This window comes from Hemicordylus capensis, chromosome 17, assembly GCF_027244095.1.
Source record: "Hemicordylus capensis ecotype Gifberg chromosome 17, rHemCap1.1.pri, whole genome shotgun sequence".
Classification (NCBI taxonomy): Eukaryota; Metazoa; Chordata; class Lepidosauria; order Squamata; family Cordylidae; genus Hemicordylus; species Hemicordylus capensis.
The window spans coordinates 14718332-14737513 of record NC_069673.1 but is presented as its reverse complement, the minus strand read 5'-3'; the positions used below and the strand labels follow the sequence as shown (position 1 = coordinate 14737513).

Genomic DNA, 19182 nt, shown 5'->3' with positions numbered 1-19182 from the left:
GAAGTCTTAACATTATTTGTCTATATCAGAAGTATATATGGAGAGAAGTATTGTAGCAGATCCATCGTGCATATTGCACGTCACCATTATATCAGCGAATCTATATAAGTGTATACCTTGCAGCTTTAATAATAAGACATAATAATCAGCATCGGGACGAAAGTCATGTCTCCGAGCTTGTCACTGAATTCAAGGGTGCTTAATCATAAGTAATGAGTCTAGCTGCAAGCTGCTCATTTTATATTATTAGGTTGCATGCAAATAAGTTGATATACAGATACATGTGCTGTGTTAGGACTTCTAGAAGTATGTAACAAACATAATTTACATGAATATTGTTATTTAGTTCAGTATTTCCATCCTGCGGCTGCTCAGGGCGGCTCACGGTAAGCACCCTGCCCCCAATAAGTCAAGCACAAAAGCAAAACAGCAACACGACAAAATGGCAGACAAGACTAAAACTGAAACCAGAAACCCACTGAAAACCAGTTTTATTTATTTAAATGATATTTATTTTAACTGACTTAATTTGTTCAGCTGAATCATTTCTAAGACATTATAATTCATCTGCACCCTACAGTCTCCATGCATGCCCAAGGGGCATATTGAATTGGCACCGCTCATTCAATAACCCAGTGCCCAAATCCTACGCCTTTTTCAGCTGCCACACCAGGAAACATTACTAAGTGAATCTAGAGTTTCTGACGGTCTGAAAGGGAGATGCATAAAGCACTCAGCATTTCTAGGCACTGTGCCACCGCGGTTGAGTGATGGCATGCTGGCCACGGCCACCCTTGACGTCTATATGCAGCCATTTCCTTCAGGCGTAAGGGTTTCAACCCGGCCCTTAAGGAAGTGGACTTTGCTCTCCGATTCACATAGCAACAGTTTTCAGTAGATGGTTACACAGGCAGCAAGCAAGCTTGAGCCAAGATATACAAAAGCAGATTAGCTGCACGGGCACCATTTCAGATTTCAGTAAAGGCAGGGGGTACAAAACAATGGAGTCGTCAGAGACCACACATTGCAACCATGGACACGATTTGGTGGCTGTGTTCATCCCTCAGAGCCCGGGTTGCTAACTGTGACTGAAGCTATTCCTGGAGATGGTGTTTTTGTTTGCCGTATTTTTTAACTCAACCCATTTAGATCTCCAGGGTTTTAAAATCAAGCCATTCAAATCTGCAAGCTTGCTTTTAGGAGTCTCCTGGGGGTAGATGCTGATTCCTCCAGGGAAGGCCTGGAGTTGCCAGGGTGAGCAACCCGACTTCGATTCTTTTAAGGCTCAAATCCCTCAGATATTCTACTGCAGGGGTCCCGTGGCAAACATGTGAGGCTACCTTGAGAAGCCAACGTGGAACAGATTCCTAAAGATAGAGAGTTTGTAAATGACCGGACCGAAAGGAAACTAAAATTGCGCTTTAATACAAAGGCCTAGAGCTTCTCCAGCCGGCACTTGAAGCGCTGAAGATAACTCCTAGCGCAAGGTGTCCATGGCAAAGTTCTCGCAAGAGGATGCTCTGTCTCAAGTGTCTCAGTTCACTTCTTCGTAAATATGGTCATCAGATCTGTTAACGGTACAGGAAGGAAGGAAAAAAGAGAACTCCGTTGGATTCTTCACCAGCTAACTTTTGAAATTCTCAACACAGACATTAAAGCTTCTCTCTACTCCTAGAAGTGAAGGCTACCGATCCTTGTTTGGATCATAGGCCTACAACTATGCAAAGAGCAAAACAGGCTAAAAGCTGCTATGCTGTATGTCCTAATGGAAGTTACTTTGGCTCAGCTTGCTGGCAGAGGAGCTGAGGTCTTGCGAGACCTTACAAAGTTGCTGGTGAAAGTTCCTACCCTGGGGGGGAAAACTAGTGACAGGGAACTGTGCTCGTTAGCTGGAGCACTGCTCCTCTCCTGGATTCAGATCTGCACCCTCTTTAGCAGCTCAGGTCCAGTAACACTAGTCTTACTTCACTTGCAAGAGGGACTGTGGTTTTGGAACGAGTTCTGCTTGGGCGGAACGGCTCGGGTTTTGCAAGGCCTATTTGCTTGCAGAGAAGCAGGGGTCTTGCAGGTTATTGGCTGTGACTGAGAAAGCTGAGCTCTTAGAAATAAGGGAGAGAGGAAGACAGCCTGCTCAAAGTGTCTAATACCATTCCTTTCTTTTCTAAGATTTTTTTAATCCCATTGTAAGGGTTAGGGGCAGGGACTTTGGAAACCATTAGAGTACCCTGCATTGCAGTCTGGATTCTGTCCTGTATCTGTCTAGCCATCATCCCAACATGGACTGGTCCACCCAAGCCACACCCATTTCTCAGAGTCCCAGGAGGTGCCCACTCACCCTCTCTTTATCCGCTGGGCACCTGAAGAAGGGGAAAGGAGTTCTGGACTGGGGAGAGAAATAGGAAAGAAACACAAGATTAGGAGGACTTTCTGGTCCCATCCAGCTCTGCTGGGTGCCCAGTTGGAAGGCCATTGATTTTATGGTGGACAGCAAGAATCTTTGCTGGGGGGTGGGAGGAAGAGACACACACCTGAAAGGTGGATCTTTATGTACTCCCAGAGGTAGTTATGAAGAAAGGGGCACTGGTGTGTGTGTGCGTGTGTGTGTGTGTTTGTACAGTTTGGTGAGCAGACAGGATCTCCCATCTAGTTTGGTCAGTATTTCTCTCCTCTATTTGGCCTTTTGTAGGTGATGGTTGTAAAGAGGGTTTGTGGTGCTGTAATACCCTGTAAACTTTCTAAAGCTCTTGGTGTGAGAAGCAGCTTCCACGGGAGAGCAGACAGGTCTAAGCTCCCAAAGTAGCAAGATGCACACACACGCACACCACTCAGACACCCAACCCGAGTCACTTATACCTGCCATCTCCAACCCAAGATGTCTAGGGAGAGAGAATCCCACATCCCCCTGTCCCTGCCTCCACCAGTGTTCCCACTCACAGGGATTCCCAGATGTTGACGACTGCAACAGCTTTTGCTTGGGGATTCTGGGAGTTGTAGTCTACAACATCTGGGAATCCCTGTGAGAGGGAATACTACCCCTGCACCCCCTGTATCTTGTTCTTCATACTTGTAAACCGCCGAGAGGCCTAAGTTTTGGGTAGTATGAAAATATGTTAAATAAATAAAGATAAAATAAATACTTACGTCGATCCAGTCGGCCCAGACTGCGGCTCCAGGCTTACGTAGGTCGGAACAGGAGGGCTGGATTGCAAAAGAGGAACGCAATAGTGACCTTCACGACTTTTCAAGCCAGGCTTCCCAGAGCACAGCTGAAACATACACTGTGGCTGGTGGCCGGGAAGGAATGCTGGAGCCACGGAGGACACAGCACTCCTCCGCTCAGGACAGCCGCACGCGGGTAAATCCGAAAGCCACATTAAAGGCTGGCAGCCCCCACAGCAGAGGTGTTCTTACCCCTAGACTTTGGCGCCGAAGTCCAGGGCCTCCTCCACGGCCCCTGGGCGCCCCCAAATCCTCTTTGGTCTGCCCCAGGCAGTGTGGTCGCCTGGCCGAGCATGAGGATGCTTAATTTGCGCAGGGGGTGGGGTGGGGGGAGGTTCCAAAGGCCTTTAGGTCTAGGCTCCAAAATGAGCTAGGTGCACCTCTGCCCCACAGTCTGCCCATGCTCAGAGGTGAAATGCTACAACAGAAGTGGTCCCGTCACAAATTAAAATGCCTGTTGTTGTTTTTTTAAAAATCCTTGAGTGAGGTGGTTCAGCCACGGGCCCCCTGTTCTGGCCATGGCCCCGGGTCACTGGGCAAGGATTCAGCAAAAGGAAAGCCCCCTCTTTATTCCGCATACTCACGTGGTAACAGGGGGCGTCATGAACAGTGGTGAGCCACGGGGCGGAGATTCGCGGGGAGGAGACCCGCGGGGCGGAGATCCACGGAGCGGAGAGCTAAGGGACGGAGAGCCACGGGGCGGAGAGCCACGGGGCGGAGAGGCCATAATAGGGCACACATAATCGTCATCTGGAGTGGTTCTGGCATCACAAGAAACAGGCTATCATTGCTGCAGCATTCGGTGCCTGACAGCAAAGGCTTTGCAGGGGGGAAACTAGGCTTGGGTCAAGGTAAATACGGCATCCGCCATGTGGCGTTCATTGTATTTCCAGCCCACCTTGGCATCCCCACGCCTTCCCTGCTGTGTTTGGTACCGAGTTGCATCTCCCCTTTTGATTCCTGCTCACCTGAGTTCCGGTGGCGTCTGGTCAACATTCCCGTAACGTTTGGGCTGATAGAGTCTGAAACCGGAGAAAGTGGAACTCGCTACTGCAGCCGTCTTAAGGGATCCCCAGTCAGGGCTTCTCCTGCTCCTGTCCTCCCTTCCACTCCAACTTGGCAGGAAGGGGGAGGAGGAGCAGCAGCAGCAGCAGCGGACTGCCACCCTCACATGGGGCAAGGAGGGGCCCTCACTCAGTGGCAGAATGCCACTGATTCTGCATGCAGGGAGCCTATGGTTCAGTCCCTGGCAGCAGAAGAATAGCGCCTCCCTGAACAGTTCAACAGGGACACTGGCACTGCAGCAACACAGAACAGACAAACAACCCCGACCAGATGCAGCAGGTCCACTCTTCTGCTTCCTGCATTGGTCAATCAGATTGATTTCCACAAGACTCCCGCAGCAAGGGCACTGCCCTGTCAGGATTCAGAGGCAGACTACCTCTGAACATGGAAGTTCTCCTCTTGGTTCTTACAATTAGCAGCCATTCATAGTTCTATTCATGGATTTCTCAAGTCCGTAGTAGTCCTGTTCTTATATATTTACTGGGCTGCTTTTTTCACAACAGTGCACAGGGCAGTCGATGCTATGCTCTAGAAGACTAATGGGCATGCAAATGTTAAAATAATCACTGGATCCAAGATCCCTTGTTCAGAATCAAGGCTTGGAGATCACAGACCTCCCCTCCCGACTCACCTGGGACCCGGGTTTATTTCATTGGCGTTAAGATATTCCCCCTCTGCAGCTGGTCTGGAAGGGAAGAGAGTGAGTTTCAGCACTGCTAAAAGAACTGATCCAAGAGAGGGCAGGACGGGACAGCTTATGCCATCCATCCCCTCCACCAGCAGGTGAATTAGCAATACTGGTTTTGCAGAGTGCAAGCATCTACAAATCCACTTGCCAGCCTGTGGCACGTGCCCCAGCCCTCTGGCGAGCAGGACACCCAACCCACACAGAGCTCCTCCCCAGAGGTCTCGTTTCCATTGCCATTTTTAAAGAAGGTAAGGAATAGCAGGAATCCTTTCTGAGCAGCCAGAGAGGGCTCCCCTGTTTCTTACCCTCTCCATGTCTCAGTGCAAGTGACGGAAGTCCTGCTTCTAAAAGGATCCGCAGAAGAGAGGGGAGATGGGGAGGGGAGATAGGGAGTGGTGGCAGCCACAAACAATGGATGGCTAGTGAGCCGAGCCTAAACTGGCTAATCCCCAGCAAAGCATATGCATTGGTTTGAAAAGAAATCAAATGATTTACTCCAGTTGGGCTACGCTTGGACCTTGCAGGCGGTTTTAAATTTCCTAAGTCAGCAAGGAAAGTATCTGGCCACACCAAAAGGGCTGCTGCAAAGAAAGGCAAGCAGACAGTTACCAAGATATCCTCGACAGTGTGTGGGCCCAGGGCTCCCGGCTGCTTTCATGGCAAGCAAAAGCAGAATGCCACAGAAGGACAAGCAGCTCGGGGCAGGTCTTGTGATGTGTGGATGGTTTCATTTGGGGTGCAGGAGACGGCTGGAAGACCAGGCTTCTCCAGGTCAGAAACAGGGAGAGCCGAAAGATGCGCTACTCACGGGCCTGGATGTACCGTTGCATACACACGAGAAGAACGTTTGGGGACCAGGTACGTGTGCTCTGGGCGGGGAGGCCTGCGATCACAGGGAAACGGGTTTTAACAAGACAGGCAGTGCTGAAAAGTAGACATGCTTCCCTCCTTGCGCCAGCCTCCCTCACGGTGCTGTGCCACAATTCCTCTCCTCCTTGGCTCAGGCATGTGGGGAAACAACAAACAGAGCTCCGGGGAATGTACCAAAGGCTCTTCCTGTACAGCCCTAGCCAGCTCCGCATCAGCCGAGATTAAGCGGACAGGTTGCTAGAGAAGCTAGAGCTTTCTTCAGGGATCAGCTGCTTCCCCGGGGTTTCAAGCACTTACACATGTAGAAGTTGAGAGCCTTCGGACAGTGTGGCTGGGGATGATGGGAGTTGTAGTTTAGTGCAACAATCTCCGGGCCATTTCCAGGCCAAGACACACCCACCTGCTCAAAGGGCATCACCACTTTGCATGAAGAGCTTCAGAGTGCAGGCTGCCGTGTTCGTCTGGGTGTTCCCCCCACCCCACCCCAGTGCAGAAATACATCGTTCTGGACTCTACCTACTGCTGCTGGTTCAGCCTGTGTCACTTACGGGACGGGAGGGAGAGGCCTCGTGGCATGAGAGTTTGGCGTTTTCCTTGAGAAGAAGACAAAGAGACATCTGTTAGCACAGAGCTGGAGGATTCGGAAGTGGCTGAGGAGCCTTCCGCTTGGGAGGAGACCACCCTAAGGAGCTGCTGCCAGTCAGAGCAGACGATACTGGGCCAGAGGGATAAATGATCTGACTCCCAACGAGGGGGCTCTATATGATCAGACAGCAGTTGGGGAAAAGAGGGTAGAAGGGAGCAGGTTCGGGGGTGATGAGGAAGAAAGAAAGAATCTCCCTAGAAGGGAGACCCACACGTTTCTCAAGGAAGGATAAGAGATGTGGGGGTCTAACCCTGCCCATGGGGCCCCACCACAGGGGAAAGCGGACCCTCGCCTCCTCTTCCTGGCCCGCAAGACTCACTTTTGCTTCTCAGCCATCCGCATGACCCAGATGATCACCACCAGCAGCATCGAGGTGGAGAAGAAGCCCAGGAAGGCCAGGGCTGCCACGATGGCCCCCAGCGTCCCTTTGCTCAGCACCTCTGGGCATTCGCACACCGTCCGCGCCACTACGACATAAGGGGGAAGTATCCGTGAGTAGGGAGACCCCGAGACCCCAACCCTTCCCCCCCCCAGGACATTAAAAGCCATCCAACTGTACAGAGACACCTCCTCTTTCTTGCTCAGCTGTTCCCAGTCTCTGGTTAGAACTGCCAGGCAGGATAAGACTCCCCCACGGCTCCTCCCACCTTAGCCATTAAGCAAGGAACGGGCCCCTTCCGCACGGTTTCCCCCTTGTAGGAAAACAGCAACCATGCCCAGCCAAGCTACAGATTCTGGGGTGGAGAGTAACTTGCATGGAATGGAGACCTGTCGGTTCCCCGGCAGCACCAGTTGAGATTCTTCTGGGTACTAAGGGCGACAAGAAAATGGGTTAGTCCCTGCTCCTCATTCGGCCCAGTCCCCACACTTAGCATGCCCATGCAGAGGGTTCAGGCGGCCAGCCAAAGGTGGCATCTCCACACTCACCCTCCTCACTGCCCTTCGGACGACCTTCTTCACGCGGTCATCTTCCTCGTCTTCCTCATCGTAGGCATCTGGCATGGACTGGTCCGTGGGGCTGTCGTCATAGTCTTCTCCGTCATCATCGGGAAATTCTAGGGGATCATAAGCAAGGCACTGAACTCAAGAGGCCCCCGCCTCACTCATTTCTGCTGGAAGTACCAAAACGGCAGAAGAATCGGTGCCAGTTAAAAACAGACGGCAGAGGCGCTCTTGCTGCTCCTGTGCAACATCCCGGGGAGACGACTGCAATGCATCCTCCGTGGGGCTGTTCTTGAAGACAGCCTGGAAAAGACAGCTGGCTCTTAACTGGGACGGGCCTCCACGAACTCTTGGGACCAGAGAGGAGGCGGCCTTTTCCGTATCGGCACCCAAATTGCGGAACTGCCCCCTCGACATATTCGCCCCGCTCAGGGCTATCCCTCCAGGTGCCGGGCAAAAGGCTTGTCCTCACAACCTGGGCAGGAACATCCAGCCAAGCTCCCACAGCCGTCTGGACTCCTGAGAAACTACTGTTTTATTCGCCACAGGCAACCAGGTGAGCGCCCATTCACAAGTCTTTCATACCTGACTTCATGCCTCGCGGCCGTTGGGATCAAGGATTTTGCTATAGAAAAAACAGCCGCGTTTTTGAGGCAATACCGACTCCCAAGGGGCCAGAAGACAGAGACCAGCTTGGCTACTCAGAACCAGTGCCTCCCACCCCTGCCAGAAAAAGCAGACCCAACTACTCAACGCTTCTGGGTCTTGGCTGCATTCTCCCAGTCCCCTCCCTCCTCCAAGGAGCTGAGGGCGAATTCACTCCTCTTCTTTATCCACACAGGAAGTATGTTTGGCAAGAGACTGGTGACGGGCCCAAGGTCAAGCTTCACAGCCACGTGGGGATCTGAACCTGGAGCTGCCTTCAGCGCAACTCTCCAGCCACTCCGTTGCACTGCCTCTGAAGTGGCCTCAGGATGCCGAGAAGCAGCCCACTCACACACAAGGGCCACCACAGTGCTCTCAGAAGGCTGAATTCTGGACCGGGCACCACACCCCGCAGCTCTCGTGTCTACCTGGCACCACGGAATACCCACAGCCAGACCTGGAACCGGCTCTCATGGTGGTTCTAGACACTGAAGGGCTGGAAGGTTCACCCCATTCCAACATCTGGGGTGAGGGGAAAGAAAAGCTGGAACACGAGGCCATTTGCTTAGAGGGTGGGAGGAGAAGCCCTTCCCTAACTTCGACAGGCTGAAGCGGAGAAAGACCACAAGGCAAAACGAAGAGGCAAAATCCAGCCTACCCTCACGTGAAAATGCAGCAAAAATGCTTATGGAGAACAGGACGCCACCCAGACAAGTCAGCAGCATAACTGGGAGGCTTCCCGAATGCGTCACACCCACCAAGGAGCTTGGGCTAAGGGGAAATTGGCTGGGCCCAGCCAGGCTGGACCCTGCAAGCGATGCTGGGGCCAACTGTGACATCACAATGCCCCCAGAATGTTTGCTGGCCAATGGGACGGGACGGGACGGGCACCCCTACCTGGCTCTTCTCTCCCCCCACCAAGTTTTCAGCATGGGGAGGCACCTTATCTCCACACCTGCTCTTAAAAAGGGTCCTGCTGCTCCCCTCCACAAAGGCCCTGCAGACACAGACATATTCTCTCCTAAGATTTCCCTATTTTTCCCGGCCTGAAAAGTCCAAGACAGAACAGTAGCACTGGAAAGAAACTGGATTGTGCCCTGAATTCTTTATTTGAGTTTTAATCCTTTCCAATTCCGCGAAAAGGCAACTGGGAGTCTGGACTGGACGGGCCTTTGGCCTGACCCACCAGGATGTAGAGGGCTGGCTCTTGAACACAGCCAGGCTTTGTGGAGACTCGGGCCTGTGATGCAGAGAAGCCCACCTTGCACACAGAAGCCGACAAACCTGACATGGCACAGAGCCCAGCGCTGGCAGACTCTTATTCTAATGCCATCGCCACACCCAGAAGGGCACAGAAAACAGACCAAGAGGCAGCTCCGTTGGTCTCAGCAGGTCTGCCCCTGCACAAGAGAGGTCCACTCACCCTCCACATGGGCAAGGCTCGGGTCATTGTGCCAGGCCCCTGGGCCTTGGTGGGTCGGCTGCAGCTCTCCAGGGGGACCCACCAGCCCTCCGCTTCTTCTCCACCCACTCCCCGCAGCAGTGCTGGTTCTCGACCTTCCTGGGTGGCTGGCCCCGCCAGGGGAACCAAACCTGGCCGCCATGTTTCCTGTATCATACACACCAGGAAAGAGAGTGGAGCAGGGGCCGCAAGAGGGGGCCCCTGGGCCGGCCTGCCACAAGGCGGAAGTGAACAACACTGCAATGCAGTCCACCGGACAAGCGGGCAGCCATTTTTATTATCAGCAAGGAAGAGGGCCAAACAAGCCCTTTGTCAGACAGTCCCAAAACCTTCTGCACACGGGACGGATGCCCCAGCCGACGGGGTGCCTTTCTCCACAGCTCCACCTGCACAGGGCAGGGCGGCCCAGCAGGCCAGTCCCCAGAGGATGAGCGCCTCCAACCATCGTGGCCAGGCAAGTCAGAGTACCACACTGCCGCCTGCAGGGCGGGCAGCCACTTTGCAGCCAAGCACAATCCCCAAGCCACCGGAATCCAGCACACAGCTCAGTTGAAGCTCTTGGGCAGGCGGTAGACGCCGCCGGAGTAAATGAGCTGCTGGTCCCGGACCTTTTTCTGCAGGAAGCCCTGCAGCTCCTGCATGTCAATCTCCGTCACCATGGGCCCCGTCATCACGAAGATCTTGAGCATGCTGTGGATGCGCTCCAGGGACAGGCTCTCCAGGTTGGTCAGCATCGCCTGGATGTATGTCCAGAAGAGCTGCGGGAAGAGAGATGGCCAAAGAGGAGAGGGTCATACAGGCAGAGGCTCCGGTGTGTGCAAAGGAGAGCTGGTCTTGCAGTAACAAGCAGGGCCTGCTTGGGTTTGCATTGGGATGGGAGACTACATGTGCATACTCCAAGATATTCCCCTCAGGGGATGGGGGCATAGCGCAGTGGTGCAGCATCTGCTTTGCACACAGAAACATAAGACCAGCCCTGCTGGATCAGGCCCGAGACCTATCTAGTCCAGCATCCTGTTTCACACAGTCGCCGAGGTCTGTGCCTGCCCTCTCTCCTGCTGCTGTGGCTCCCCGGCAACTGGGATTGAGAGGCCTCTTGCCTCTGAGGCTAGAGGCGGCCCACAGCCAGCAGACAAGATGGACCAAGGGTCTTAAGGCAGCTTCCGAGGAGTCTGTGCAAGGCATCCTGGCTAAGGAGGAGCCCCATGGTCTCCAGCTGGGAAGTCCCAGCTCACCAAGATGGGCAGGGGTTTGCTGGGGGGGAGGGCAAAGCCCTCCACAGGTGTCCAGAGACATGCGCGGCCTCATGAGGGCCCCCAGGGCAGTACCTGCAGCTCCTCCTCCTTCTGGTCGGCCTGGGAGGCCATGGCCGAGTCGCCCTCCTCGTCGCTGTCGATCAGCACCACCTTCTCGGCCCGGTCCTTCTGCTCCTCCTCGATGACGGCGAAGGTGCCGGGCGGCTCCTCCCGCAGCACCCCCTGCTGCAGCCACAGGGTCATCTTGCGCCGCAGGGAGGTCACCGGCACCTTCAGCACTTCGCTCAGCTCCTCCAGGGTCCAGGTGCCTGGAAAACGCCACGGGCGGGAGCAGGGTCAGGAGCGGAGGGCAGGGAGGGAGACGGGACAGGGTGGGCAGCCGCCTGGCGGGTCACTGGCCACCAGAACACAGAGGGCCTCGTGGACTCGGACGGGCCACCGGAACGGGGCCCTTCCGCAGGCCAAGCAGGGGCTCTGCCTGAGCCAGGGTCTGCTCACGGCTTCGCTGGGCCCAACAGCCAGAGACCCCTCCCTGGCATGGGCTGCCTGCAGCCGCTTCTTGCAGACGCTGGACCCTGTTTCCACGCCCTCGCCTTCAAAACACGCCCTAGGCCTGGGCCAGCTGCCTTCCCCCTCTCCCCCAGTGGTTCAGTCCTTGGCAGGTACCACTCGGAAAGGCCGTCTTCTAACACCTGGGGGAGCTGCTGCCAGCCAACACTGAGCTAGAGGACCGCTACGCCAGCAAGTGTTGTGGAAGAGCAGCTGCTGCAGCCTCTTCCTCCCAGCAGAGAGCGGCAATGCACAGTCACAGGCCGACAGGGGTGTGTGTGTGTGTGTGTTGGTGTGGGGACCGGCAGACTCACTCTTGCTTTGGAAGTGCAGGATGATGGCCGCGTGCACTGGCGACACGGAGAGGGAGAGGCTGCGGTCTGCCAGCTCCACGTCCAGGTTCACCAGGCCCAGGTGGTGCTTCCAGTTCAGCGTCCGCATGGCCTGCAAAGGACCAGACAGAAGGGCATGCTCAGCACCCAAGCAAGCAATGCGCAACGACAAGCGGCACTAACACAACAGAAATCAATTCAGACTCATCAAGCATGAGACCACGAGGGTTTTCACCAGACGGCTGAAAGGGGAAAGAGAGGGAGCCTGTTGGATCTCCCCAAGGAGGGAATTCCACGGCGGCGGACCCTGCCCCTCAGATCCACTAGCTTCTCCACCTGCTGGAGATGGTGCTTGTGCAGCTGCATCATTAGAGGGGTTCTATGATTAGTGGTTTGTTTTGCATGGTTTCTCGTGCTCTGCTTATATGCCAGGGTCCTCCCGGGTTGCATATGAATGGGAGACTTGTTGTGTGAGCACTATAAGATATTCCCCTCGGGGATGGAGCCGCTCTGGGAAGAGCAGAAGGTTCCCAGTTCCCTCCCTGGCAGCATCTCCACGATAGGGCTGAGAGAGACTCCTGCCTGCAACCTGGGAGAAGCCGCTGCCAGTCTGTGTAGACAATCCGGAGCTAGATGGACCCAGGGCCTGACTCAGTATATGGCAGCTTCCTATAGCAGCTGCTTTGGGCCCCCTCTGATCAAGGGGAAAACACAGGGTACAAATATTTTAATTAATAAATAAATGCACAGCGATGCAGGAAAAGGAACCTAAAAGCCAAACAAGGATGGCGTGGTCTTTGCCACAAGCCGAGCTACAGGGGGGTGGGGTTCAGCTCTCTCCAGAGACCTTCCCGAGCACCAGATCTGGCTGTCCGATCGAAGAACCCCTTCCCTCAGCCCAGCGCTTTCCAGACACTAAAGGCCTCCCTCGCTGGCACCCCCGTGCCGCCTCTCCTACCTTCAGCTTCTCGTATTTCTTGGAGTAGGCCTCCATGGCCTCCTTGATCTGCTCCGGGAGCTCCAGCTTCTCCTCCTTCAGCGGTGGCCAGAACTCGCTGGATAGGATAACGGCCACCAGGCTGAAGGGAGGCCTCTCTTCCTCGGGGAGTTTCTGCTCCTCATCGCGGATGTTGGCGTTGATGCGGCGCGAGTCCGCCATGTCCTGATGAAGGGGAAAGGCGGAAAGGCCACGGGTTGGATTGCTGGCCTACCGAAGGCATTTGCGTTGGGGCCGCCTCCAGCCCACTGGCTATGCTCTGCCGCCCAGCTGCAGTCCCTCCCCACTCCGTAGAGGCGCCAGTCGAAGGAGCTTTCTTGGGCATGTGGCAAGCGCCCACCTCAAGCCATTCACTTACTTTTAACATGACCTCACAGTAGTGCATCTGGGCTTCCCCAAAACGGAGCTTCAGCAGCTCCACGTTCCGGATCTCCCTGAGGCAAAGAGAAGGCAGAGGATCTGGCATGAGGGCTACAGAAGCCCAAAACGGGGACATGGGTTGGCGGGGAGAGAGAGGCAAGCAAGCAAGCAAGATGCGGAGCCATCCAGGACTAGAACCACAGCCTCCCTTTCGGCAGTGCTTTTGCCCTGGGGCACCAGCAAATCTGAACAATGGCCCAGAGGACGAGGAGGCAGATTCTCTGATTACCACGCCAGCAGGCAGGCTTCGCCTCAGATCTATGGCTGGCAGTGTTAGTCGTCATTAGGTGACTCTCAGGGAGCTGCTGATTGGCGCCTGGCCCTGAAATACCTGGCAGTTTCTCCCACACCTCCTAGGGCTAAAGAGCAGGGGAGGGGGAAGACCAAGGAACCAGACGCAGCAGCAGCAGACACTTGCACAAAGCCTTGGGGAGAGATCCGAGACTTGGGATTCGGTGCAGGTAAGGCCACACCTTACCTCTCTGCACTGTAGTTGAACTGGTGCAGCAGTCGATCGGCCAGGAGGGTGCGGTACTCGTTGATGAACAGGTCTTTGCTGCCGTAGATGCTCACGAGCAGGCTGATGATGTCCGAGGACCGGCGCTTGGAACTGGATTTTCCTGGTGGGAGAGGGAGACCGTGAGCAGCTGGAGAACGGAGCAGGCTTGCAAGGGGGAAGAGCGTTGCGGTGAACAAGACCCTCCAATCCCTGAGAACGCCACATCTGGGGCTGTGCATGCAATGGGCTAACACAGACACAAAACTCCTTATTCTGCAAAGGGATAAACTGAGAACTCCGCACCAACAGAAAAAGTTCTGAAAACCAAATACATTCTGAAGACGTGATTGTGTTGTTTAATTAATTCCATTTCTTTCTACGGCTACTATAAATATTTATATAATAACGCTTTTCAACCAAAGTTCTCAAAGCGGTTTACAAAGGAAAATTACACAGATAAGGTAAGATGGCCCCCTGTCCCCAAAGGGCTCACCATGTAAAAAGAAACATAAGGCAGATGTTTCTACCAGCAACAGCCACTGGAGAGATGCTGTGCTGGGGACGGATAGGGCCAGTTGCTCTCCTTCTGCTAGATATACAAGAATCACCACTTTTAAAAGGCGCCTCTTGGCTCAGTTAGCAGGGGTATTGCTAACCTGGATCGGCATCAACTGGATCTGGCACCCAGTCCTCTGGTTCTGAGACATCGTCGTCGCTCTCCTGGCCGTTCTCCAGCGTCACTGGATCCGCTTTGGAGAGCTCGTTTGCCAAGTCACCAGACCCTTCGGCATCACCCGTCAGACCAGCCACAATCTGCCGTACTGTATCCTCCCTGGTTCTGTTGGAAGGAGGCAGCTGCTGGTTATTCGAAGGTCTACATTACAAACCTGGTCTCTAGCAATCCTCAGTATCCTAACAAAATCACATTCCCCAGCATTCCTTGACGGGGGAGCCGTAGCAGCTACAAGGGCTTAAAGCCAGCTCGAGACTCCCGCTCACCTCAGATACTTCCTGATTGGCTCACAGGCGACCTCCAGAATAACCATGGAAGGGTCCAGTTCCCGCAGGGCCTTGATGGCTGAGATGTAGAGGGTTATGATGTCCGAAGTGTTCACCCCTTTAATGAGGAAGGAAGGAGACGGAGCAGTTCTAAACCTCATCCCCTAAAGACAAAGCACGGCTGCCAAGAAATCCCAGACTTACAGAAGTCAGAATCAACGTGGCAACAGACAGAACCTGAGTTCCGAGCATGGATCAAGGAGAGGAAAGAAATATTTCCATTTGCCAGTCCACCGCTGGGGGTAGGCTCTACCTATCTCTCTCCCCTCTATTCAGGCCGCAGCTGCTTGAGGGAGGCATGAAGGGCTCACACACTTACCGGGATGGAGAAGCCGCATTTCCAAGGCACTTTTCAGGGAGCTCAGAAGCTGCTGCCGCTGATTGGTCCTTTCCAGACAGTACTTCAGATCATCCACCGCGGGCTTTGACTCTGGGAAATCTGAAAGGCAAGAGCAGGGGCTGGCATGGACCAGCCGGGCACAGCAACAGGCCCTGAGGGAAGTGTTTGGGGCAGAGACATTCTCTGCAGCTGTGCATTGCAGGGGAGGAGGAGAAGGCCAGCTGCCTTCCTGAAGCTGGTCTGCCATGATGGAGCCCCTCACTGAGGAACCCCCAAAGAGCTTCCAAGGAAGAGGAGGGTACCCTGGAGTGGAACCTGAACATCACTACTGTTGCACGCAGGTTGCTTCTCCTGCTCGGGCCACGCAGAACTTTGCACGTGCCTTCCTCGAAAGGCACCTGCTCCCGGACTGCAGAATTGTGGCCTCTGGAAATGACCAGAGTTGGTAGTTTGGGGGTTGGAGGGCCCCTTGTTTGGCTGGGGACATTTGCAACACCATTCCAGCTCTACGAAGGGAAAGGAGAGACGGAGGCTACGAGCCAAGGGCCCTGCCCACCTCGGATGATGCTGAAGACCTCTTCAATGCGCATGCTGGCGTACAGGCGGTAGAAGAACCTCTGGACGTGGCAGCGCCAGCGCTTCAGGGTGCTGCTGGCTTCAGGGCTGGGATGAGTACTGCCTCCTTCCTGCAGGAACACCTTGCTGAGCCAGCCAATCACTTTCTCAATCCACTGCGCGACAAGGAGGACAAGGAGAGGCCATCACCAACTCCCATCTCTTTTTAAAATGCCACATTTCCCACCTCATGTTCTCAGCCTGTGGGCAAGAGCTGCTGCTTCTTCTTTTTTCAAAAAATGTGAATATTTCCAAGCACCTTTTAGACACTGACTGACTGACTGACTACTGCTTTCCATGTTCTGTTTCAAAGCACACACCCCATCTTGTTGAAGTAGATCCCTCACACGCAGAGAGGGGAGGCGACGGTCTCAGACCTCCCTGCTCACCTCTTGGAACTCATTCAGGAAGGAGCGCTCATATTCCCCCCGACATCTCCACTCCATCCTCTCCTCGATCATCCTGTGCAAGATGTTGGTAACAGCATCTGCGCTCACCTGCTCCAGGAGGCTGAGTCTGTGGCTGAAGGGACGAAAAGTGTCTCATGTCAGAAGGCATAGCAAGGGGAAAATCAACCAACCAAACTACATCGCCTTCCAGATATCTACAGACAGCAAGGCAAGCTAACCCCTTTCGCTGGTCAGGAGCAGCAGCATTTCTTTAAGCAAGCAACATGGCCATTCAAACGTACCAGATCCTTCTTTTGGTATGTTTAATTTTGTAATAAAACATCACTGTGTCCCACCAGCTGTTATTTATGTTGCCCAAACGGAGATACAGTGTTCCCTCTAAGGCATGTGCGCACATTCACATGTTTTTGGAGGTCCGCTCAGTTCAATTTAGATCCAGCTCAGGTTGGATCAGGAAGGCCCCACTCTGAATGCACGTGCGCACACATTGCTTTGATACTGCCGCCCAGAACAAAACTCATTCTGCACAGAGAAGGGAAAAAAATTAGGGAACACTGCTGAGATACCACACAGGAAGCTGCCTTTTAACGAGTCAGGCCCTTGGTCCATCTAGCTCAGGATTGTCTACTCTACACTGACTGGCAGCAGCTTCTCCAAGATTTCAGGCAGGAGTCTCTCCAAGCCCTAACGGGAGATGCTGCCAGGGACTGAACCCGAGACCTTCTGCATGCAAAGCAGATGCTCTGCCACTGAGCTACAGCCCCATCCACACGATCAGATCTTACAACTGTGCTTTGGCAAAGGTGTACTCGAGTGCATGTTATAGTGTTTTTTAAGTGATATACTTGCTTGATAGAATAAAGTGTACCTTTAGTTCAATCAAAACAAATGTAACAGAATATGAGAGAACACACATCTCCATCCTGACCTCCTCCTTGACCTTCAAAGCCCTCCTTTCTGCCCTCTCATCCGGACACGTCCTCCCGCAGGCCTTTCGCCCCTCCAACTCCATCACAGCTGAGGCAAGATTTGAACACGAGGCTTCCTAGCTCACAGAGCGTCCTCTTAGCCTCGTCCCCCCACTCCACACCCTTCCACACAGTTGGTAGACTGGTAGAAGGGACCCTTCGGGGTTGCATTTTGTGTCATTGTGTCAGGCACCCACGAGGGGCACTCACAGGATCTCGCTGAGCTGCCGGAACTGTTCCATGGCTGTCAGGCACCAGCACTGATCCTTCTGACAGCTGCAGCCCAGACATCGCTGGCCTCCTCCTCCTCCGCCGCCGCCGCCGCCTGGCTCACCCTCCTCCACCTCGCTCCCTTGCTCAGTTTCACTCATGCTGCTCTCGCCCTCCCCTGCCCGGTCTTCGCCTCGCTTCCACTGGCGCATGTAGATCCTGAAGCTGCGGCTGTAGAACCGCTGGATCATCTCCTGGAAGGACTTGGGGGTGGAGAAGAAAAGGATGGCTCGGAAGAGGGTGTAGACCTTTTCCTGCAGCCCCTGGGATCCCGTCCCGAGCAGCAGGCCTGCTTTGGTCCACCTCTCCAGGAGCTCCATGCTACGCAGGTAAGGGTCCAGGCGGCACTTCAGGAGGCAAAAAGCGTCCAGGAGCAGCAGGGAGCACTGTGGCTCCTCCGCCGTATTTTCATACTGTGCGATGCAGTTCCAGAACTCCGGGGCCACATTGGCCTGGAGGTCCGTCTGCAGGACTTCCAGGAACCACTCCTCCAGGACAGAGTGCAGGCCATACTGGCGCAGGACGTCCACGGCGGCCTGCAGGTCACTGTCCTTCAGTGGCCCTGCCAAGCTGGATCTGGGCGCTGCCTGAGAAGTAAGACACCGCATTAAATCACGGCGGCAGAGCTTAACCGGTTACTCAGATTAAATGCACTTTTAATGGACTAAAAAGGGGGCTCCCAGCTCTGTGGACAGGGCATCCTGCAAGTAGCCCGGCTGGATCAGATCAAAGACCCATCAAGCCAGGCATCCCACTTACCACCGTCCCCCCCCCCCCCGCAAATGCCTCCAGGAGGCCCAGAAGCAGGGAACAAAAGCAACAGCCCTCCCTTGTTGTCTGCACCCCAGCAACGGGCACTCAGGGGTGGACTGCCTCTGAACAGAGAAGACCCAAGACCTCTCCTCTTCCACAAACTTCTTTAACCCCCTCTAAAAAGCCATCTGTTCCAGGGGCAACCGCCACATCTTGTGGCAGTGACTTCCATAGATGAATTCCGCATTGTCCTTCCCCACACCACCACCTCCGAATTTGCACCCAGAAGGCGGCCCCACTGCTGTCTTCTTAGGATAACCCCTCCCATGCCGATCTGCATCCTGGGTCCCCTTTTTATTTAAACCCCCCACACACACTCTCAATTTTACTCCACATCAAGCTATGCCCAAGGATCCCCCATATCCACCTGGCCCCACTGCTGTCTTAAGCACAAGCCCTTCCATGGCACTAAACCTCCCCAATCTGCACCCAGAAGGATCCCCTTTTTACCCAGGGAGATCATCAGCCCCTCTATGTCAATGGCACACACACACACACACCCCACACAAGCTATGCCCAGGGATCTCCCCCCCAGCCCCATAGCCGCCAAGCCCCACGGCTGCTGCCGCCTCAGCAGCACGCTCATTCCGATAAATACCCCCCCCCCGATTTGCACCCCGGGGAGCCCCTTCCACCCCACCCCACCCCTAAGCCATCAACACCCCACACCTCCCTCCTCCAGGGATGATCTTCTCCCCCAGGGCCCCTCCCCACACCCCCCACACCGGTTTCCTTACCATGTCCCTACACACACCCCTCAATCTGCATCCAAGAAGGTCCCCCCTCCAAACTGCCATGCAAACTGCACCCCACACCCCCAGCGATACCCAGGGCGCCCACCCCCCCTCCATGGGGGTCCACTAGGATCCCCCCTCCACATGTCCGCCTCCATTGCCCCCGTTTGCACCGGGGGGGGCTTGCACCCCACAGCGCGCGCCCCCCCCCCTCACCCCACGGCCCGCTCCTCCTCCACGCACCAGGCCGAGGGCGGCGGGCGGCACCAGGCCGGTGCTGAGCGTGTGCCAGGCGGCCGAGAGCTCCATCATGCCGGGCCGCCTCCGTCCCTCCCAACCCAGGCCGGGCGCGCGGCCGTTAAAAGGAGGAGGAGGAGCAGGGA

General features: G+C 54.8%; 2 protein-coding genes across 6 annotated transcripts; both read right to left on the bottom strand.

The window, feature by feature from the left end:
- Nucleotides 1-1404: 1404 nt before the first annotated feature.
- Nucleotides 1405-9689, bottom strand: LOC128339123 (uncharacterized). Of its 4 annotated transcripts, none has more exons than XM_053282706.1 (12): nt 9499-9689; nt 7416-7543; nt 7244-7298; nt 6808-6955; nt 6391-6435; nt 5781-5855; nt 4916-4969; nt 4188-4241; nt 3804-3980; nt 3142-3198; nt 2336-2383; nt 1405-1568 (listed from the first exon to the last, which is right to left on the bottom strand). In XM_053282706.1, the coding sequence occupies exons 1-12, from the start codon at nt 9677-9679 to the stop codon at nt 1535-1537; spliced, it is 1056 nt and encodes a 351-aa protein (XP_053138681.1). In that variant the 5' UTR covers nt 9680-9689; the 3' UTR covers nt 1405-1534. The 4 variants fall into 4 exon arrangements, with proteins under 4 accessions (XP_053138681.1, XP_053138680.1, XP_053138682.1 ...); XM_053282705.1 differs by having other exon boundaries at nt 8734-9632; XM_053282707.1 differs by having other exon boundaries at nt 3804-3896; nt 8734-9632.
- A 91-nt stretch (nt 9690-9780) lies between these two features.
- ANAPC2 (anaphase promoting complex subunit 2) lies at nt 9781-19175 on the bottom strand. 2 transcript variants are annotated; one of them, XM_053282700.1, is made up of 13 exons: nt 19043-19175; nt 17193-17839; nt 15994-16126; nt 15546-15720; nt 14969-15088; nt 14590-14707; nt 14247-14428; nt 13570-13711; nt 13030-13105; nt 12633-12836; nt 11657-11786; nt 10866-11101; nt 9781-10295 (listed from the first exon to the last, which is right to left on the bottom strand). In XM_053282700.1, the coding sequence occupies exons 1-13, from the start codon at nt 19109-19111 to the stop codon at nt 10083-10085; spliced, it is 2445 nt and encodes an 814-aa protein (XP_053138675.1). In that variant the 5' UTR covers nt 19112-19175; the 3' UTR covers nt 9781-10082. The 2 variants fall into 2 exon arrangements, with proteins under 2 accessions (XP_053138675.1, XP_053138674.1); XM_053282699.1 differs by lacking the exon at nt 19043-19175 and adding an exon at nt 18803-18884.
- Nucleotides 19176-19182: the final 7 nt, after the last annotated feature.